Source organism: Myxocyprinus asiaticus, chromosome 12 (assembly GCF_019703515.2).
Source record: "Myxocyprinus asiaticus isolate MX2 ecotype Aquarium Trade chromosome 12, UBuf_Myxa_2, whole genome shotgun sequence".
Lineage (NCBI taxonomy): Eukaryota > Metazoa > Chordata > Actinopteri > Cypriniformes > Catostomidae > Myxocyprinus > Myxocyprinus asiaticus.
In genome coordinates, this window is record NC_059355.1 from 29,221,563 (window position 1) to 29,244,739 (window position 23,177).

General features: G+C 38.2%; 3 protein-coding genes across 14 annotated transcripts in view; 2 read left to right on the forward strand and 1 right to left on the reverse strand.

Annotated features, from left to right (window-relative positions):
* Positions 1-9,498, forward strand: part of LOC127448865 (dedicator of cytokinesis protein 7) — a 75,863-nt gene extending 66,365 nt beyond the window's left edge. For 9 of the 11 annotated variants that reach the window (XM_051711742.1, XM_051711743.1, XM_051711745.1 and 6 more), the window contains 9 exons: positions 441-572; positions 2,939-2,953; positions 5,944-6,069; positions 6,208-6,297; positions 6,422-6,658; positions 6,793-6,936; positions 7,666-7,772; positions 8,150-8,317; positions 9,014-9,498. In XM_051711742.1, coding sequence (XP_051567702.1) covers positions 441-572; positions 2,939-2,953; positions 5,944-6,069; positions 6,208-6,297; positions 6,422-6,658; positions 6,793-6,936; positions 7,666-7,772; positions 8,150-8,317; positions 9,014-9,056 — 1,062 coding nt within the window. In that variant the 3' untranslated portion in view covers positions 9,057-9,498. Of the gene's footprint in view, positions 1-440; positions 573-2,938; positions 2,954-5,934; positions 6,070-6,207; positions 6,298-6,421; positions 6,659-6,792; positions 6,937-7,665; positions 7,773-8,149; positions 8,318-9,013 lie in introns of all 11 variants that reach the window. The other 2 variants (XM_051711750.1, XM_051711752.1) reach the window with 1 other exon arrangement.
* Positions 9,499-16,375, reverse strand: LOC127448866 (ubiquitin carboxyl-terminal hydrolase 1-like). Its single transcript, XM_051711753.1, has 9 exons — positions 15,212-16,375; positions 14,645-14,826; positions 14,436-14,562; positions 14,223-14,321; positions 13,836-14,002; positions 12,956-13,608; positions 12,480-12,644; positions 12,176-12,377; positions 9,499-11,199 (listed from the first exon to the last, which is right to left on the reverse strand). Exons 2-9 carry the CDS (start codon positions 14,821-14,823, stop codon positions 10,452-10,454), a joined length of 2,340 nt encoding a protein of 779 aa, XP_051567713.1. The 5' UTR covers positions 14,824-14,826; positions 15,212-16,375; the 3' UTR covers positions 9,499-10,451.
* A 2,102-nt stretch (positions 16,376-18,477) lies between these two features.
* Positions 18,478-23,177, forward strand: part of LOC127449050 (KN motif and ankyrin repeat domain-containing protein 4-like) — a 79,580-nt gene continuing 74,880 nt past the window's right edge. The window contains exons 1-2 of one of the 2 annotated variants that reach the window (XM_051712147.1): positions 18,478-18,636; positions 21,016-21,111. The gene's annotated coding sequence lies outside the window, so the exon portion shown is untranslated. The remainder of the gene's footprint in view (positions 18,637-21,015; positions 21,112-23,177) is intronic. The other variant, XM_051712149.1, reaches the window with a different exon arrangement.

Genomic DNA, 23,177 nt, shown 5'->3' on the forward strand with positions numbered 1-23,177 from the left:
GGACACGTTGTAATTAAAAGTTGGGTAAAATCCTCATTTTATTTTAATAATAGGATCAAATGGGCAGATTAAATTCAAAGCAAGAGAAACTTTAGTGTACATTGCCAATACATTATTAGACACTATACATACAGATATAAAATATATTGAAGTTTAATTAGCTGATATTTAAAATCTTAAAACTATTATTTTACAACTAGAGACACCTTTCTCCCATCCCGTTAAGTTTCAGGAAGTAAAAAAAAAAAAAAAAAAAAAAACGGATACTGCATTAATTGCATATTTTTTTTTATTTTTTTATTTTTTATTTTTTTTTACATGTTAAAAAAACAACAATTAATTGCAGAAATTAACACATTAAATTTCCCAGCCCTACAAAAAACATAGACTGATTTAAATGAGTTTTGCACATAATGCTCTCTATCATTATTCGTCTCTAGGCTGGTATGTATGAAGCAGTGAACGAGGTGTACAAAGTACTCATCCCTATTCATGAGGCCAACAGGGATGCCAAGAAGCTGGCCACTATTCATGGTAAACTTCAGGAAGCCTTTGGCAAAATTGTGCACCAGGTAAATGCTTATAATAAAAAAATATATATATATGTTTCCACTATTTTGAATCGTAAAGTACATGCCCAGTTTAGTCTCTTTTTGAGTAGTCAGAGCATGCTAACCAACTGTTGCAGTATAAGACAACAGGACTTTGTATTATTGCACTAAAACCGGTAGTAAAATGCAACAACTTGCCAACTTGTATGAGCATGGACACGTCTCACAAACTTGGCAACATTCTACTTGTGTATACACACAGACAGACACGTGACTACACAAACACACATTACTGAAGTTTGTGTAGTTCACCAAAGGTTTAATCAATAAAATTAAAGGAATATTCCGGGTTCAATACAAGTTAAGCTCAATCGACAGCATTTGTGGCATAATATTGATCACTACAAAAATTTATTTCGACTCGTCCGTCCTTTTCTTTAAAAGAGCAAAAATTGAGGTTACAGTGAGACACTTACAGTGGAAGTGAATGTGGCCAATTTTTTGAGTGTTTAAAGGCAGAAATGTGAAGCTCATCATTTTATGAAAGCACTTACATTCATTCTTCTGTTAAAACTCATGTATTATTTGAGCTGTAAAGTTGTTTAAATGGACATTTTTACAGTCATTTTAGGGTTTGTTGACATTACATCATCATGGCAATGAAGTTGTAAAACTGGCAATAACTTTACACAGAAAAGGTTAGTAAGTGATGTTATCACACTAAAATCACGGTTACATGCATATTGTTTATGTCTTGTGGCTATACTTTTGAAACAGTGAGTATTTTAACATAAAAACAAAATGGCCTCCATTCACTTCCATAGTAAGTGCCTTACTGTAACCCAGATTTGTGCTTTTTTTGAAAGAAAACAAGGGGGCAAGTCGAAATACATTTTTGTGGTAATCAATATTATGCCACAAATGCTGTTGATTGTGCTTAACTTGTATTCAACCAGGAATATTCCTTTAAGAAGCAAGAAATACATTTCTAAGTGATTTCTACATTCTAACAAGAGATTTATTTGTTCTTTTAGTAAGATGGTATGTCTTGGACATTATAATTAGCATATCAGAGATATGAACCAACCCCTATCCTTAAGTATTAAACTTTAGTGTGTAATTCGGCTTGCACTGTTTGCGTTATGGACACGAGTTATTCCTCAAATCATGCAACTTGTTGAGGGGGAGGTTTGCTGTTATTTTTCTAAGCAATCAGACATTACATTTTCACCTAGTAGACGAAATAAACAGATGAAAATTGTTTATTGAATTAGGGATCCAAGCCATATCTAGGGACCAGGTTATCATAGAGACTTATGACTTTTCGACTCTTTTGACTTGGGCCAGTAATTAACCACCTATAACACCCTAGCAACCACATAAGCAACATGCTAAAAACCATTTACAACATCTTAGCAACACCTTAGCATTGTAGCGGTGCCTTTTCCACAAACAAGCATCACTTATATCGTCTTTTACAGAAAATGTTAAAATCGACTTCTTTAAATTATTGCACGCAGTAGTTAAAACCAGTATGTAATGATGAATAGTCTGCATGGGGGATGAATAGAGCGCAACAGTCGAGTTTCTGGAAGTAAAAATCCCATTTATTTTCTCCATAAACCATGTGATTTTTAACGATAACTTATAAACCTTTAAAGACAGACCTACTATGAGCTCTGAGGTTGTTAATCGATGGTATATGCTTTTGTTGAAGCCATGTGACTGCATTATTTCAATGTAAAAATCAAAAATCTTGGTTACAACTGGAATTCCAGGTCAAAAATCACACTACCAATGATGCTGAAGAAAGATCCACCATTCAGAGAGCCGCTGCAAAACCGCTCTGCAGCTTCCGCCCACTCCACTGAAGCACTATGAATGACATAATCGAGTCAATCTGAATATTTGTAACATTCTTAAAATACAGTATATTGTTTCTATACTTATCAACAACTTTAAATCAATAGTTTTATATTTTTTCATTGTTTTTATTAGATCATCTACTTTTATGCTAAGTCTAATACCTTTATCTTTTTGACCGATTTTCAAATACTTTTTTGCTACTAATTAAACTTTTTAATATTGTGATTCAGCTCAGAGCTTTTTGGTTTGATACATGTCATTGAACTGTTTAATGGCGATTTTTTTAGTATTATTATTATTATTATTCCTATGGAAGAAATGAGTGGGGAAAGTACTTTGGGAACCAAGATGGCAGAAACAGTAGGCAGGCACTGTTTCGCTCTAATGAATATGAGTTATGTGAAACAAGTGTTGGTGTTTCCCATAGTGTTTTGTAGTTAGAAAGTCAGGGCTTTTGAGTGGGGATGACTGTAACCTGCGTATGCTGATTATCTGTATGCTGTTATCTCTCTGTCATACAGAGCACAGGCTGGGAGGTAGGTGCTGAACTTCATGGTTAATGCTTGGCCCATACGTGCAAGCTGTGGGCATTTATCATGACTCTCTGTGCTGTGAATTTGACCCATTAACATTTTCTGGACATTTTCATTTCTTCGTCCACCCCTTCAACTCTCTTTCCGTGGGACTGCTGTCAGTGATGTGTGGACAGCAGGGCCCCTCCTTTTCTGCTCATCTTCCTCTCTCCCTTCTTTCTTGAGGAGAAGCGATGTTAACATCGTCAATTTTGCAGGCCATGCATGGGAGCCAGTTTGTGACACTAATGACAGATTTATTCATGAATGTGTCATTTCACTCCCTCATCTGTCTCTCTTACTCCATATATTTCTTTCTTTCATCAGCACTGGCATCAACGTCTACTTATCATGTCTCAAAAAGCACAGGGTTCGATTTTGCGAGACATGTTGATAGCCAAAACTAAATAAAACTTTCTAATTAGGAAAACCATGAACTAGGGCCAGAATGTTGCCAATGGAGAGTATGCTAGCAAACATTTTGGTATCTTAGTAAATAATGCTTTTTTACTTCTATAGGGGCATTTCATGCTGGTTTTTAGTTCAAAACATCATGGTATTTGCTCCAGGTGAAGTCTTTCTGTGTATTTCCTTTCATAGGGCCCTATTGTTTCATTTAAAACTAAATCAACCCCTGACTTCTTATTTGCACCAGTGGCAGCAAGACATGGAGCTAACCATAACAAAAATTTGACAAATTAAGAAAACCATGAATTAGGACAAGAATATGCTGGTATAAATCTTACCTTTAGTAAAAAAAAAAAATATATATATTTTTGTTTTGTTTTTGTTTTGTTTTTTCCTCTTAAAGGGGCATGTCATGGTGGTTTTAGTTCAAAATATTGCAGCAAGTGGCATCTTTAGCATACTTTCGCAGTTGAGCTATTGTTTCATTTAAAACTAAATCGACCCCTGAGTTCTCATTTGCACCAGTGTTTGTGTGTAAACTAGAACTAATCTCACTTTCACATGGAATATTGCATGGCACCGTTATTGTAGCATTATACTAGGAATGCAATGTCTTTTAACTGTCCATTAATAAAGAAGTTAACTCTTCCCTGCTTGCCTCTTCCTCATTGCATGTTTATTGCTGGGTGTTAGTCTGTGTTTTGTGTGTGTGTGTGTGTGTGTGTTTCTTTGTAAAGTATTTTTTTGTGTTTTTTGTTAGTGTTGCTGGTTGTTTTGTGTGTGTGTTTTGTTAGTCTTTTGAAGAGTTTCCTGGTTTCCTGATTAAAATATGTTCTATTCTCTCCTTTTTTATTTCCCTGGTTGCTGACCCCTCCTCTTTCCACTTTAATTATTGTGTCTTGTGGTAAGTTCATAGATTTAGGGTTTAAATCTGTAGCTTTATGAAAAATAAAAACCAATTACAATGAATCAGAGAGGGGCTGAGCCATCTCAGACAACTGATAACTGATGATTTTATTTATTTACAACTATTTTTAATAGTTTTGTTAAAACATATGACAAAGGGATAGGTCACTCAAAAATGATAATTCACTCATTCTCATGTTGTTTCAAACCTGTGTGACTCTACTGAAAACAGCAGCGTTAACATTCTCCACATTTTTTTTTGTGTTCCACGGATGAAAAGGTGATGCAGGTTTGGAGCAACATGAGGTTGAGTAAATGATGACAAATTGCATTTTTGTGGTGAAACTAACCCAAAAAAACAGAACAAATTGTCATGGAATTTGGAGAATGATGGCTAAATTTTGATTACATTCCACGATAATGGAAGACAATGTTTTTAGCGCTGTCAGAGAATTGGCTCCATAGTTTGTCTGCTTTTGCTCAGCCCTCACCTGCATACGATTGACACTTCACTTTCTGTCTGTAGAGCACTCAGATATGTTCCTGGCCCTGTACATATAACACCCACCACTTTTTATTCTTGCTGTCCTTCAAAACCTTCTCAATACCTACTAATTCTTCAACCATTTCAGTCTGACATTCACGCGATGAACTTGCTACAAACTAAATAGTCTCTTTGGCTCCACTCTATGTCTGTCTCTCTTCTTCTGAATACAGTTGTTCACATACTGTTCAAGATCATTAGATTTTCTATGGTCTTGCTCCGGTTATGTCCATCTTTGCTAATACATTTCTCTGGGAAGTGTCCCACCCTGTTCAAAACTGCCTCTTGCTCCACCATTCTCAAGCATGGCTCAAACTATCATGTTTTCTGTTAGGTTTTGTGTCTAATGTGGAGATGCTTACTTCTTGACCATAACTTTCTTTAAATAAAAATAACACAATAATAACATAATTTGTACGATTTGTGTATTTATTTGTTTACATTTTGCTGTAAGTTAAGATTCTTGCACTCAAACATACAAAGTCAAATGGGCAACCAAAGGATCAAAGTGAAATGTGATTATATGTTGGCACATATAAATCAAAAGGTGCTGTGGTAAGTGTAATAGTTGGCTAACAGTAATGCATACACAAACTTTACCCATACTAAGACTGGAATTGGAGCAGTCCATTGAGTCTTTGTTTGGTTCTGTTCTTTGATGTTGCATAAAATATCTTCAAATATGTGTAAAAGTTGAAGTTTAAACTATACAGATGATGCTGTAAGGATACTGTATGTGTGTATTACATCTGTTTTCATGTATTTCTCTGTTTAACTCCCTACTACATCACTATGCTCAGTGTTGAATGCCGGCTATTCACGTAAACATGTATCAGACAATGTTTACATTACTGTTGCCACTTGATAACTCGCTTCCAAGAGAATATGTTGTGTTTGCCTCATTGCAGTTTATTTTTCCTTAAGGGTAAACCTTTTATATTATTTTTTTAATTCAAATCCATGGCACACTGTATGTCAACATTGAGCATCAACAGGATTAGTTTGTCCTAAAGTCACCTGGTATTTTAAAGTGGTAGCTTTAATTGATGGCAGACTTGTAATTGATTAACACGTTTGTTTCTTTCAGAATGGAAAGCGAATGTTTGGCACCTATTTCAGAGTTGGATTTTATGGTTCTAAGTTTGGTGACTTGGATGAGCAGGAGTATGTGTACAAAGAGCCAGCTATCACCAAACTGGCAGAAATCTCACATCGGCTTGAGGTACAACACATCGAATACGTTGTAATTGTGTGTGCATGGGTGTGTGTGTTTACCTTTTGTGTGTTTAATGGACAAATTTGAGAGAGACCAAACATGCATATTCTCTACTAATGCCATAATTCTGTCGAAATTTCACAGAGTTTCTATGGTGAAAGATTTGGTGAGGATCAAGTGGAAGTCATTAAAGATTCAAATCCAGTCGACAAGTGTAAATTGGACCCAAATAAGGTTTATCAAAATGGCCCTAAACTTCTGCAACAAAGTCATTGTGCTCAATTTTAGTAACAGTATTCATTGTCTTGAAATGACACAATACAATACTTAACACAGAACTGCATTCTCTCTGATACAGGCCTTTATTCAGATTACATATGTTGAACCATACTTTGACACATATGAAATGAAGGACCGCATCACATATTTTGATAAGAACTACAACCTGCGGCGCTTTGTCTACTGCACGCCGTTCACACTCGATGGAAGAGCTCACGGTGACCTGCACGAACAGTTTAAACGAAAGACCATCCTCACTACCTCCCATGCCTTCCCCTACATCAAGACCCGCATCAACATCATCCACAAAGAGGAGGTAGCCCAACCATTTATACATTTGTGAAAGTTTGTGTATTCCTCCTTGATCGTAATTATTAGGCAAGTGTTAAATTGTGTACGTAGTTAATTTAGCAACACTTTCAAGACTTTTTTTCAACACTGACTGTTTAGATCATCTCCACACCCATTGAAGTAGCCATTGAGGATATGCAGAAGAAGACTCAGGAGTTGGCCTTTGCCACTCACCAGGACCCATCTGATGCCAAAATGCTGCAAATGGTTTTGCAGGGTTCTGTTGGCACTACTGTTAACCAGGTGAATAGTTGGGCATTTTCACTTGTTGTAATACATATGTAATATCATAAGCTGGGTTTACTAGTTGCAAATTTAATTTATGTGAAAAATCCGAATATTGCAAAAACAATTTGTGAATAAAGCAGCGTTTCCAACCCATGTGGTCAAGAGAACAAAACATCGTCACTTCTGGGTATATCAGCACAAAATAGGAATGGAAATGGAAGTTGTAGCCACTGCGGCTCTTTCATTAAATGAAATAAATTATTTGCGGTTTAGATCGCACAGAGGCAATGCTCTAACGAACTTCAGGATTCTTACTGATCAGCAGCAGATGTTATGTCTGGGAGCAACAGCATGTCAGACAGTTCTGGGAGGTATAAGTGGCTAAGCATTCGAAGTATAGGTCTCTGTGGGCGTTTTCAAACGGGGATGGGTGTTTTTCAACTATCCAATGAAAATAGGGAATCTCAAGGTAGTAATCGGTGGCCATTTCCAAACCAGGATGGGCATTTCTGAACCATCCAATGAAAGTTGGGAATCTCAATGTAGTAGACAAATCATGTAAAGCGATTTGACAATGCCCACTGATTGAAAAACGCCCATTTTGTTTTATTTTTATATCGCAAATGAAAAAATAATGCAAACCAATGATTACCAAATATCAATGGAAACAGCCAGATGGATGAGTCAGTGGTCCAGAGAATACTGCTTAAATGTTCCTAATCAATGCATGTACTGTCTCTCCAGGGCCCTCTTGAGGTCGCACAGGTGTTTCTGTCTGAGATCCCAAGTGATCCTAAACTGTACCGGCACCATAATAAACTACGATTGTGCTTCAAAGACTTCACCAAAAGGTTAGATTCCAGATGCTCTGACACTACATTCACATGGACTTCAATAATCCAACTGTTGGCCCCATTGACACAACACAGTATTCAGTAAATAGGAAACATGTATTTCTCGTGTTCAGTCACTAAGCCGAATATACTTGTACTCCATGTAGTGTATAAACGAGTAATAATACTACTATCCAACTATTGTCCTAATAAAAGTCAGATAATTGCAGTTCATGTGAACAGCCACTGTTAAACATTGCTCTGACTTGGAAATAAGATGGGTATTTTTTTTATTTATTTTTTTTTATTATCTTGATACAATTTTATAACATGTTTTAGCTTAAGCTATAATAATTATGGCCATCTAACCATGTGACCTTCCATAATTTCCACAGATGTGAAGATGCCCTTCGCAAAAATAAGAGTCTGATTGGACCAGACCAGAAAGAGTATCAGAGGGAGCTGGAGAGGAACTACCACAGGCTGAAAGAAGCTCTGCAGCCTCTAATTAACAGGAAGATCCCACAGCTCTACAAACCTGTTTTACAGGTCAACTCACACAGGTAAGACAGCAATAATGGTGTCAAAAGCTGTCAAGAATGCACTGCAGTATTATGTTCAGTGTGATTTTAGTGGATAAAAGGGCAGTTTAGCTGTAGACTCAGCACATGAAGTGTCAATGTACCCTAAGTGATACTGATCATATAAAAAGTCAAATGTAGATGTAATCGACACACATGAGGCAGACTGGAACTCAAGCAACATTGGTTTGAGACCTTGGTAAAAGTCTTGATTTTCTGATTTAATGTGATCTTCATTTGATGATGCTTAAAAATATTTTTTATCTATGCCTTGACAGTGGATATGTGAAGATTTTTGTAGCGTATCTCCCATCCTACAGTTGTCACTTTGTGTAGTTTTTATTAAACTAGCTTCCTGCGGAAATACGTAATGTACCAAGCCAGGGGGTTGCCTGTACTGTTCACAGCAAATTTATTTGATATCAAATATGAAATATTCAAAACGGAATCACAAGAAAATCAAATAATCAGAATATGAGACTTGAGAAGCTTATAAGATATGAGCTTTTAGTGGGTGTTTTTGAAGATACTGAAATTTCTTATTTTCCCCTTCAACAAGCAGCAAAAGGATTGCTTGACAAGGTAGCCAAGTTGTTGGACAGGCTTTATCAAATTTTTGTTTGCCATGATCTCTCACCCCCCCCCCATTGCAAAACATGTTTTGTTTTTTTCTTTCAGAGACTCTTTTAGCAGAATGAGCCTTCGCAAGCTAGAAGTGTGAAGACCAAGAATAAAACAAGGACAAATGCAATTTTATTTATTTGTATATATATATATATATATATATATATATATCAATCCTCCTCGCAGTATCAGTGTTTCTGCCATGAAGTAAAACAGCTAAGTGTTGATAAGTTTGGTACATCATTCCAATTTTGTATTGGTTTACAAAATGGCCTGTTACATGATCATGAGAACTGACGGTGAGCAAATAATGTGTCAAATCTGTGTGCGCTTTTTTTTTTTTTTTTTACTTCATCCCAGTGCATTTTTTTTTTAAGTCATGGTACAACTTTAAAAAGTTTATTTAATCCAAACAGATTTTTTTTTTTTTTAGCATTATGTAGTTTTTAATGTACTTTTGTTTACTTCAAATATTTTACTAAATAAATGCTCATTCTGGTGTGCAATGTGGTGTAAAAGAAATTGTGCACCCAAAAACATTTTTACATAATGGTGGTTTAATGTGGTAAATAAGAATCTACATAGCCAAAGAGATAGAAAAATATGTACATAAACATATCCCTCCCTCCTGAAATATACAATGCCATGTAGTAACAGAATTGCAAGAATGTTTTATTTATTGCTCATACTGTTAGCAGTTGCTTGAGATCTAATTGTAATGGTGGAAAGCCAGGCCTGCTCACAACATGGGAAAAAGACAAATCTTAGACTGAGTTTAGGAATGAGGTATGGTTGATAGAATCTATAAACTTAGAAAAATAGGCTGCTTTATCCATGTGGTCATATATAGGCAATTAATATACTCTGTATTTTGGGGGTGACCACCTTTCAAACTAAATGTAATTATCTTTGTCTATTTCCACAAATACTAGTTAATTACTGGAGAAGAAAACCTAACACATTGTTTGTGCCTCCTTGTAACAAAAATTATGTGACTACCGTCAATCTACTTTAGACTTGCAAGCTATAATGAATCTCCAAAAAATGGGGAGACGAAATCAAAACAAGTAAAAATATCTGTGCTTTTAAAAAAATACATAAAATCATCTTGTGCCATTCAAAGCATCCGAAACGGAAGTTGAAAGTACAGAAAAAAAATTTGGTCATATGCACTACAGTAAATGCCAAGGTGCGTTTGCATGAGGGTCACTGAAAAGCCAACAACATGGAAAGATCAAAGTACAAAAATAGTAAGACACATAAAAACCATACTTGTTAGAACAATGGCAACGAATGTCGTGGCCTCAACAGTTTCACAAAGGCTTTTCACTGACTGACACTTGTTACACTTGCTTATGTAACTACAACACATCCTGACTTGCTTTTCTAAAGACCTGCAAACATAATTTATTATACATGCCTTAACAGTAAAACTTCAGGACTGATTGGACCAGTGTAATACCACAGTTTGTCAATATCCAAAGGCCTGTTTTTACTGAGAGACTCTCTTGTAGAAAAGCAGGTAGGGCGTAGAGGTGGAGCATGTCTCTGGGGAACAGGATCGCAGGAAGTCCTCTTCTTCAAAGAGTCTCACTTCCGAGTCATCAAACAGCATCCACTTTCCCTCAAAGTCCAAAAGGTTCTGCAGAGCCAGGTCAGCACTTACCTGGGTCCCATCACCCATAGCATCACCACTCTCTTCCTCAGTCTCTTTCTTCACTCCAACGTTTTGAAGCAGAGTACCAGAGACACGGCTTGCAATGCTGGTAGCCTTCTCAGGATTGGTCTGCTTGCTGTTGCCTAGCTCATAATTGGTGATGCTCCTTTGTCCTCCTAAGAGCCCTATGCCCTCAGAGCACCTCTTACCTCCTGTTTTGCTTTTTACGCTGGCCCTTTTGGGCACATTTTGCCCCCTGCCACTCAAGCTGAAAGACACCTCCCCATCATCATAATCTGTTTGATGTACCTCCTCTTTCTTCTGTTTCATGTCCTCCTCTCTGTCTTGCTCTTCATTCTGAGACTGAGGCTTGAGATCAATGAGATGGAGATCCATCATACGGATGTAAGTGGTGTAATGACCACTGCTGATGGTTACTCCATTGTGCATGACCACAGCAAAGAGCTCATAGTGATGGCTTTGGTCTGGAGCATCAGGCTGGGTGCACCACTCATGCAGGGAAAGTCTAAGAGGGGTTTGCAGTGGTGTGTTCACCTTGGAGAGGCCAGCATAAGGGTCCATCCTGTTAGAGTGAAGAATGAAAATTCTGTTGGACCAGATGCTCAATGTAACTCAATATAAATATTTTTACAAGACTGAATCAAGCTAATTAAAGATCTCATCAATTTTGTACTGGTTTAATCAAGTAATTGAACTGTTTAATTAAGCATTCCAGAGAATTTTACAAAACCTGTCAAGTGCATGTCTAGGTCACATTTCATCCCAAAATTAAGAAAATATAATTTTTCCTAAATGAAGAATATTTTAGAACCATTGAATTAATAGTAACACACTTATGTCACTTTTACATATGCAGAACAATTTGGACAAAAAATGTATTATTTTTCTATAAAAGCTTAGTAGTCCAAGTTATAATTAAGTTATTACAGAAATGCATTATTGTTATTTAAAGGTGCACTCAGTATTTTTTTTTTCCTTATTAAAAAAGTTTTCCTCCTAAAGAAATTAATTGTATTTTTGAAACATGTCTAAAGTCATGAGGACTCTAGTCATCAGTAACCTTATAAAAGCTGTTTTATTTTACATGGGGCAGGGGTGCCCTCATTGGTGCTGCCATTTTAGAATCACATGACCAGCTGAATACTACTCAATCTCCGTAGCACTCTTATTATTGGACACTTTCACTCTCGGATTACATTAATCATGGCTGATTGTGAATAGTGAATTTCTACAATGGCATATGTAACTGAAAACTATTGATTTTGAATGATGCTTCATCCACACCGTTAGGTGTCACTGTAAGTCCAAGATGACACGAACAGAGAGTTACTGAGTGCACCTTTTAAAAATATTACATAAATAAAACTCATCGGATCTGCACGAATAACAAAAGTGGCCCATTTTGGATTCAAAATGGCAAATTCCGCAGAAAGGGGAGCAGTTTGCATTCCTGTATTTTCACTAAATTCAGCTATTTGTTTGCCCTTCTCTGTATGTTTTGAAATGTATGAATTAAACACCAAACTCAAAGAACATACTCCGAACCATTGGCAGCAAAGCATTTCAGGTGGATTGTGACGACCTCTGGGGTTTTGTCAAAAAGAAGACTTCTCTCAGCTTCTGTGTAGTGATGACAGGTCTCGCAGAAATATTTATCTTCACCCACAATCCGCTCCACAGATGCAAACTGAGAAATGGCCCACTTTAGAGTCTTTAGCTCAGGCTTGGGATCTGGAGAAACTGAAGGAGAGCATCTAGTTAAACAGAGGTGAGAACAGCTGTGGACATCTGCAATAATCTATTTTACTTGAATAATCTGTTTGTCTAAATGAATGGACTCACTTTCTGAGCTGGAGTCAGAGCAGCTGGTCTCGTCCTCTTGCACAGGCACACTGATGTCTTGAAAGTCCTCCCTCCTCTCTGTGTAACACTCACATTCTAGGCAGCGTGTCCGCAGCACCAGCTGACCTTGGAACATCCACTTCAGCACATCCAGGCCTGATCGCTCTGATTAGAGAATTTCTATTAGCACTTTTTGTGATTATAACGGCTTACAACTGATTATATCTCAAGTCAGTTGCATCATTACAGGAAGCTCCACAAAACGTACTCTTGAACAGCAATGCCATGACAAACTATAGAGATACTCTTGTCAAGTTCTTACTTGAATTTCTCAGTTAAACTCTTTTTCTTGTAAATGTTCTAAATTTAAGCAATTTTACATTCATGGTTGAAATTCATTATAGTTTTATTCTTTCATTCATAGACTCCAGCAAGGACATAACATTACATCACATGGTTTTGACTTTGATATTTACCTTCATCCTTTCCCAGACTCTGTTTAACACTTTGAGCTGTGCTTTCATTTTCAGGTGTGTTCTTTTCCTGTTTCGCTTGGGCACTACAGTCTGATTTCTCCTTGGCATCTCCTCTCCCTCCAATATGCGAACTAATTCGTCCCATGCTGCGAAACTTGGAGAAGATACTAGGCTGCTTCCCTGATGGCTTCATCCAGCCCAGCTTCCCTCTCCTCGCCCTCTTACCCACCTCCTTGGGGGGACTGTCATTCTCCTCCTCTGTGGTGCTTCCTCTCTCCTTCTCCCGTTCTTCTACTCTATTCTTCTGGTCAGTAACGGGACTCTCTGTGGTTATGTCACTGGAAGACCTTCTCTTTGAGCGGGTCAAAGGCACGTTTTCCTCATTTTTCTTGGACTTGCTTTGAGATTTTGGCTTCTTCTTTGCATTGCCTGCTTCTGTTTCGCTCTTTCTTTTTCCATTCAGCTGACTGTCAGAGCTTCCATCCTCCTCAAGGGAGGATTCACCTGTTCCATTGCTTATTGTGGTGTCCTTTTGGTTGCCTTTTTGCTCTTTTTTGATAGTGTCACAGGCCTCCTGTATGTTTGCAAGAATGCACTGCAGTACCTCCTGTGCATCATGCTGCAGGTAGCCCTCATACATAGGATTGAGCTGCCTACAGAGAGAAATAGAGCAGGTTTATGTTGACTTTGTCTTGAATTACTTGAGGCTAATGCTGCTTCTATTAAGTGTTTTTGTTTGGTGCTTTAGGCTATCGAATACTCATGTATTCAGATATATCTATATATAATATCATTAATCTTAACTTTTGCAGATATATATGATAATACTTTGACATATTTTCTTTAACTGTTGTTAGGCAACACTAGTCTGCAGTATTACCTGAGTGTGTTAAGCAGTCTGCGGGGTGGCGTGGCAAGCTCTCCATCATTGTATTTTTCTGGGTTAAGCAGAAAGCTGGATTGAAGCTGCTCCAAAGAGTTGATCAGGCTGTGGAAACTGCCCAGCAGCTCCATATGAGCAGGTAGGGTGTCCTCACTACAGTCCTCCTGACAACATAAAAACATACCAAGTTTAATGCAAACAGCTAATGTAATGACAGCGATATCACTGAAACACTATTCTGCACATTTTAAATTAATTGGCTACAAAAGCTAGTACAGTAATTCTGTCATTTATCTAAATTAAAGATAGTACTGTGATTTATTTGTATGTTGTATTTACAAGTAATGCAAAGGAATCACTTGAAAAGTGAGAATTAAGACAAACCTCGTTTTTGGCACCCTCTTCTTGCTGTTTGTCTTTCAGTTTAGCCAAGTTACACAAAGATTTGATGGCCTCTTTAAAACCAGGGCAGTAATATAAGACCTGAAATTTGTAAGGCAAAAAAATGTCATTTAAGGAGACCCAACCCACTTTGAGAATATGCAGTTATATCATTGAATAATACATGAATGGTAGGTATGATGATAAGGCACATACCTGAAGGATGCTGTTCAGATAGCAGGTGTTCCCTAAATTATTAAGCCCAACGAAAGGGACCAGGCTCTCTTGCTTCTCGCAGGTAAGAGGAGATGAAGGACATGGCATAGGCACAACCTGGTCATGACTTGGAGGGGGAAACAATTAGATTATTATGATACTTTCTTCAAAATCATTTGCATTTGATCATTCAATAACAACAGGCATACTTTGTAGTCTCTTCTGGTTCGGCTGCACCGCTCTCCTCTGCAGGGATCTCTGAGAAGTCCAGGGCTCGTTTGGTGTCCTTCTTCTGGAAGAACTTCAGAGACAGTTTGCTTTTCTTCACAGGACTGCCTGCTGCAGCCACCACTGCACATTCACTCTGCAGCCCGGGCATTTTAACCATTCACTGAACAAAATGAAAGACATAAGCGAATGTCAAGATGAAACATGCACACTAAGAACGAGCTGAAGAATCTATGATTTAAACGCGCGCCAAGATCAGCCACGAAGCGCGTGAGAGCCTTAAGCTCAGATGCGCCTTGGAAAGCACTAGTAACATGTTCTGCTACAGCTATAAGCCTTTCACGTGCATTTAATCGGTGGATGTTAAATATTCACAGCATATCGTATCAACACTTGCGGTTTGATCAGTGTTAGTTCAAATGAACAGAGATGCGTATATAGCAGTGTGGCTAACTGACTTAGCCGCCCAACCCACACAACGCTGCACGCGGCTCATTTCTGCAAGAGTATTTCAGAGTTACGTTAAAAAAGTAAAAATAAAGCCTTACCTTCTGGGTCTAATTATGCATGCGTTACATTTTCGCTTTCAACAGGAACTATACAGAATAAGCAGTTTCGTATTAAATGTAAGCAATTTGACAAGCTCGTCTGTTGTGGAACTTGGCGCTTTTTCCCCCAAAATGAGGCTCCTCTGCTACTGCCTGAAGAACATTAGATTTGGCCGAATATCTCATCAGAGATTACTGAGAAGAAGAAGAAGAAAAATAATTTCTGAACGCCTTATTTAATACGTATTTCTTTCTATGAAAAAATAAGATCCTCGAATCCGAGAATAAAATTAAATTAGTTTTGCAGGCATAATTTCAGGCTATCAATTGTGTTAACGGACCCGCATTTTGAACTGATTTGAAATAGGTACTGTACTATTATAGGGAAACCTCTATATTTATACATCTGAATTCAGATGTACTCTGAATTTTTACATCTGAATTTCAATAATGTAGTGGTTCATTTCATTGCAATGACGGCGCAGTCTTAAAAACGGAATTTTGTTTGTTTGTTTTACTTTTAAAAACTTGCATGAAAGATACTGTATATTTAATGAAAATTTAGAATACCTAAATATTTTCACAACATAATACATGTAAAATAGTTATTTCCTACAGTTTATTTTTCTTAAAACAATTATAGAATGTACACTCTTCCATCAGTCGCCAGCAGATGGCCATCAAGAGCAATACGTGAGCAAACTGAGGGTATGTTTACAAGACAACGATGTACTAAAAATATAAAAGTTTTTCCTTTGCGTTTTTGAAAAGTTTCGCCTACAGATGACAACGTTGTCAAAACGATCCCCGTCCACACGAATCCGCGAAAACGACTAAAAACGCTGTATTATGCATGCAGGCCAGTAGTTGGCGATGTCACTTTCTAAAGAAACACTACGCGCCTGCGCACATAAGCATTCTTCCACAGAGCGGTGAAGATGGCGAAAGCATCGAGCAAATTTGTCTGGACGGACGATGAAGTTGCTTTATTACTACAATTACTTTGCTGGAGAGGCGTCAATAAACTCAGTCTTGAGCAGCACAAACACAGGCTTGTAGTCCGCCATTGTAGTTTTGAATGACTCGCGCGTTGTTTTGAAGTACTCGCGCGCATGCCTGTAAACTGAACTCTCAAGATTATTCAATAAACTCTGCTCATTTTTACCATCACTTAGTCTCCTGCCTTCTTCTGTATTCCCCCTGCTGACTCTTGGGCATGTAGGAGAGTAAGTTAACATAACAAGCTGTTGATGTTGACTGGTTCTCTTCTGACGGAGAGAGAGGTCTTGTGTACACTGGATCTAACATGCATGTTCACTGCCTCTCATGTTTTCATATTCTAAGCATATCATTGCATACTGTACATGGCATCACATCTCTGTCTATAGGCTATATACATAAGCGGTGGGTGAATGAATTGCAGGGTAAAGGTACATCAAATAAAATTAAGTGAATAAATAACATTTAAAATACAAATACATTTTCCCCATCTGAATCCATACATTAATTTCAAGATTTTCAAATAGCAGGTTCTGCCTACTGTACAATGTTCACACTCCATACAAAACACTCCAAATGAATAAATTGTTGATTATTGTTATTTGCACAGACACCAGTATTCATACTGATAATTATACATCTCAAATTGATGCTTATCAATCCATCATTCTTAATATAACACGTAATACGCGTGCGCATGACGTCATCGTTTTCACAAATTCGCATTTTTGTATGTTTACACGGAGACGATAACGGCATCGTTTTTAAAAACTTGCACTTTTTCAGGCCCCAAAACGCTGTTGTCGTGTAAACGAACAGCCAAAACGCATACAAAGTTTTCCGTTTTTAGTTGAAAACGTGTCGTGTAAACGGCACCTGAGACGATTACTATTAACTTCTTGTTTTCAAACAGGAGGCCACTTTTCCATCAACAGCAATTTAGATTAAATGTATCTGTTAAGATGCTCTAACTGGGTCACCATACTGGGCTTTTCCACAATGTTTAATCACCTTTTCACAGTTTATAGTCCTAAATTGAGACAAATTATTATTACATTTTTTTTTTTTGAAAATATTTCATGTTGTCTCTTAATTAATATGAGTTCATAAAAACTGCATGCATAATGATTAAGAATGAGAAAACAGTTTTGAATGATTTAAAATGGAATATAACACAGGATTGCACTGCTGTGACATGTGATTTCACCTGCCCATTGGCACATTATCCTATGTAGAGGCCTCTTAATCTGCAGATGAGCTAGAAAGACTCATATTCGCTATGAAAAAAATAAGAGGCTGATCCCAAACACTCTGAAACCACATCATCTTAAAGTAGCAGCAAGGTTAAACGTGTACTAAATATATATACAATACCGTAATATATTAAATGTGTTTATGCATTGTTTTATATCAATACTTACCAGCAAGTGCATCTGCAGGACCTTACTTACAATGCCTCAGGAAAACTATCCTGAAATTATACTGTTTATTGTACAATTGCTAAGGCAGATGATTTGTAATATGATGTAAAAAATGTGATATGAGGATTTTTTTTTTCTATTTGATTTATTTGAGTGTGTGTGTGCCCTGTTCTGTGGGTACTGTACAAGCAAAATGTAAATATTTATATTAATATAAACTTATATTTGTTCTCACAAACAGAGCAAATGCAGAGAAAACACACCCCTTTTTATTCCCATAAAGTGTTAACCATAAAGACAGATCCGTACTGTGTAGTGACTGTCCGAGGCAAAATACCCCTGGGATTAAGCTTTCGAGTCTGGAAATGCAAAGAAACAGACCAGCACATTGAAAGAATGAGAGGCATGTCCTGCTCTCTCCAAACCCCAACTGAACTGTGAGCTGTTTTTTAAATCACAGCAAGCAGTCTCCTTTAGCACACTAAACCTCACCTGTCTCAGTAACAGTGATATATATACACACTGTCAAGAAATGTACACCAGCCAGATCTCAGACTATCCAGACACTATGATGATGTCATTTCTTGAGGTAGAACTCAAGGAGCATATAGGAAATGTGGCAAAGCACCAGTTTAATCTGTTATCAGTGAACTATATTACTCTTAGTCCTCAAACATTTTAAGTGTAATGTAGTGATGGGGAAGCAGGATGGGGGTGTTGGCTGCTGTGTGTGTGCATCTGACCCTCAGTCTGCCATTGGATGAGCTCTGTGGTGGGAGGGGGTGTGTTCAGGCTCACAGTGTAGCGCTTGTGTTATGAGAGCCTTCTGCCGTCCCCTTCCACAGTTCCACCACTCTCAATAACAACAGTATTGCAGCACTGAAGGCTGAATGTGTATGAAGGAGAGGAGCGCCGTTGCGGCTGTCTCCCAGTGCTGGATTCCCTTGAAGGTCTGTCTCGCATCTGCAGTGCCTAGGAAAACATAAGGGTCCCCCAGAGACTGAGGTAAGTGATGTGAGATAATGCATTCAACCTCTGGCGTCTCCATTATTCAACTTTTATCTTGTTTACCTTTGGAAAATGCAACACACCTCTATACAACACTCTCACCCACCCCTCACTACCACCTTTTTTTTTTCTTTTCTTTTCATTTCAGTCTGATTTATAATTAGCTGTTTTTCAGGTAACAATTCAGTGCTTCTCCATTTAAGATTTCAATTGGTTGTCCAGAATAGACCAGATCCCTCACTACAGACCTGGCCCTTTTTGATCTTCATGAGTCTCTCAACCTGCCTACCTTGACAGCATTTTGGGGCATTATAGGCATATAGCATTATATGCTGTCTGGGTATGCAGCCTTCTAGGATTTGATTTGAAATAGTGTGAGAGTGTCTCTCGCTCTTCTTGTCATAGCACACGTGCATAATTTCATTCCGCGCTTGGAAGTACCATGTTACAGTTTACCTCCCCACTGGGCTGTCGTAATGTCGACCAGCTGGCTATCAATCTGGAAGAGATGCGAGACATACGAGCCGGGAGTGATGCTTCTTAGCTATAGTAGGGGGGCCGTTCTGACCGAACACGTTCTTGCGCTAACAAATAAATAACTAAAAGAGAACGTAGGTGTCTGAACAGTTTAAGTTCTTTTTTTTAACTCGACACGGCGTCTAAAAAACAGGGCGCTCCTGCGCTAAACGCTGAAAAAATATGGAACGCCAAAAGGGTTAATGACGCCGGTCTGCGCATGTTTACACGGAACCCCCATTTACAAAACAGTGCGTACGGATGCAAAAAGCGCGTTTTGTGTGAACGGCCCCGTAGCGCTAGGCTCGCGTGGCGTCTGCAATGCTGCTCGCGCCGAGGAGACGCAGGCGGCAATGATGATGTCTGGCTTTTGATGAGTGATCCAAAGGCGGTGAGCTCATCTGGCCGAGATCTCTACGCTATGTCGCGATGCCCGAGGCGGCGATCCAGCCATGGAGAGAGGTTCCTTTTTTATCCGTGTGTAGGGCTTGCTTTTTGTCAGTTTCTGCTGCAAGAGAGCCAGCAGGTGATTTAGATGTTATGGGGTTGGTCTAAGTAAATTTTGACACAGGTCTGCTTTTCTTAAGCAATGCTTTTGTATTAGAATCGGCACATTGACTATAGCAAAACAAAAAAGCTCCTATCCATTGTGAATTAGCTGTCTACATGGCCGGGGTTGACAGGCATTGTGTATTGTTGTGTCAACTGTGTTTACCTCATTTTTTATACACTGAGTTAAACACCAAAAAAGCCTATCATTCACCTGTTAAGTTACACAATATATTATTTCATGTCAGACAGCCCTTTGCACTTGTAACATTTCCCAGGGAACTCACTGGCAGTTTGATGTTCTCAGGAATGCATAGTTACGAGAAGCATGTGACCCAAGGGCAACAAGGAGTTATGCACCTCATGTATTGCAAGAATTCTGAAGTCCTCCAATCATTGCAGAAATATTGAGCCTCCCTTGGTATGATGCAGTTTACTCATTCTCCAAGCCCTACATTGTATGGGTTCAGTCAAAGCAACCTTGACACAAACATTGTTTTTGGACAGACTTACCATAACTTTCCAAATACACCTGGCCAGATTCCTTCAGAGACATTCATAAGGAGATTAGCAAGAATTGCTAAGCGTTCATCTGTCCGTCCATCCATCCATCCAACCATCCATCCATCTTGTAATGGATGTAACTAAGAGCACAAACAACTAGAGAAATAAATGAACGTTCCTGTGATCACTCATGTGGGCTTCATTGCACCAGAGACTAATGCCATGGCCTAAAACCCTGCCTCAGTGGCAGAGCTTTGAGACAGGCCGTTAGTGAAAGCAGTGACCATAAAGAAAGCTTGAAATCTACCAGATATGTTTGAACTCTCTTGACTATTGGTATTACACTAAAATGGTTGTATTGTGTGGGTAAAGTTTCTTAGTTTCTTGAATGTCTAAAGCGGTGGGCATGAGAGAGCTCGTTGTGGAGCTTATGGAATTTGGCATAGCGAGGTCTCTTGGGGGTGCAGATGTTAGGCACTGTGGGGCCGATTCCTTGTCTATTGTTTTCTGCTGAAGGACATTTCTCACAGAACGGAGATGGAAACAATGGCTGATATAATTTGCATGTTGTTTCTGCAATTTAGATTTATTCCTCATATGAGCATTAGGAGAAAAAAAATGCAGAATGAGAGGGACCTTCCACAGAGGGACGCAAAAGGATTTCTTTGAAATCTTACTCAAATAAAAAAATTTCTGACTTAAAAATAGCTGGCTGCTCCATGATATAATGTTTTTATTATAAACAAATTTGAACTTTGATTTGTATCAGAACTGTACTTTTCATTTCATTGTGTTTTCGTGTTTTAGGAAATCCCTGAGGGTCCAGTGGATGTGACTGGCTGGAAGGTGGAAACACTTTGGCCTCAAAGAACTGTTGCATCTGTCTCAGACCAGATAATTTGGGTGAGCATGTAGCTCATGATTAAAGGCCAAAGTATGTTTCGGTTGTCCATGTTGTCCACAGTATGTGTGATGCAAATTTTATCATTAACACAGTCTGTGTTAGACTGATTTTCTTGACAGGCGGACATAGTCCTTGTCTGTGCATCATCTGCACATGTGCCTGCCGTTGACTGTACTGTACTAAAAGTGTATCACAAAGCAGCTGTAGTGTGCATGCATTGAATGCGTTCTGATACGTTCGTGGTCAGAAGAGTATACAGTACTTTGAAAGGCAACGCAGTTGATCGGGCGCAATCCGATCTGGAACGAAGTGTACCCGGGCCTTAAGACACCGAGCAAACTTCTTTACACCATTATGCACCAATAAAGCACAAAGTTGCTACATTGCTTGGTGGAGAGTAAAAAACTATATTACTTGGTGAAATTATGGTTTCCTCTGATTATTATTATTAATAATAAATGTAATTATTAATTGAACATTTTGCTGTTGCTGCCATTTTTTAAACGCAATAAGTCACTCGAGGCCATGCGTTAAAATTATTTTCCAAAATGCCAAACAACGCCCCTTACCTGTGGTAAAATCCTTGTAATGCACAGCCTAAAGTGGCTTAGTGCTTTATTTTGCACTTAACGTACATAATGAATTGTGTCATCTGCATTTTTCTACTCGCATTCCATTTCACACACAGACATTATCTACCCTGAATAATCACCTGAACAATGGAATTGAAAATGTCAGCCAGTAAGCTAAAATGGACTGATTCTGGAGTGAGAGTAGAGAGATGGTCATTGTATGGGATGGGTGGTTGTGGATGTTAAACTATGAGCTGTGATCCTATTTTTCCAACTGTCTATCAGTGAAAGCAGCACAAATGGGTCGCATCGAGCTTAGGAATGTAGATAAGCCTTGATCCAGATCAGTGAATCAACCGTTATATCTGCAAATCAGTTCCACTATGTACATGAGTATATGAGCACCCTCGTGATTGTGTGTGTGTGTGTGTGTGTGTACACAATCAAATACTTGTGAATGTTCAAAGACAAATGTTTAAGTGCATGCTTGTGGTTGAGATCTTGAACAAATGTTTAGTTCAATTGTTGATCTGGGATCCATCCAGGCAGCCTGTCATGGATGAAGGCAGTTAGATGTGCTTAATTCACATTGTTTGCTGGACTAGTGTAATCCACCATAAAGCTTGGGCTTTGAGGGCCAGATGGGTTTTTTCAGTCTTCAGTGTTAGAGAAGCTTGGAACAGATTCTAAGAGTTAAAACCTTCTGACCTCTCAAGCCAGTCTTTTCTGTTTATGTCTGCTTTTGCATGTTTTTTGTCTGAATTCTTGTCTGTTTTGTCTTTAAAAGACACTTACACAACTGTCAAAACATACTCATCCTAGATATTACAGTGGAATTTATGTAAAGAGCCATAAAGATCTACTATTTGGACCAGAAAGAACTATGTGGAGCATACAGGAAGTAAACCACCTTTTCTATACTTACCTTTATTCACATTCACCTCTGTATCTTAACTACCCTTGGGTTTGATATACAAGTCCTTATACTACGATGCGGGTTTGTCTGTTGCCCTTCTTGTCTTCTCAAATATGCAGTGAAATCAGCAATCTCCAGGAGAGAGCTGATGCAGCAGTCGCCTGCAGACATTCAGAGACAGAAAGAGAAAATGAAATATACATTTACAAAAATGTTCTAACAAACACTCGTTATCTATATTATCATTCTGATGCAGTTTGTAGAAACAACCATATTAGAGCCATATTATTTCTCAGTGGATTCATAATGTATCCAGACTGTTGGGGGTGTAGTTGTGTTGGAGATGTAGGTCATATGTAAATATCTTTAAAGTAATCCGTTGTTTACTAATGGCATGTCTGACACTGTGTTTATATATATCGTTCTGCAAATCTCGTCTTTATATGAGAATAGCGTGACCTAAGTAGAAAGCCAAGCATTTTGGCAGCATATTAGAAACAATCTGAAAAGCTTTGTTGCAGATATAATGAGTGTTCATTTTGTCAGATGTTTAAACCCTCTTGTCTGACAAATTTGC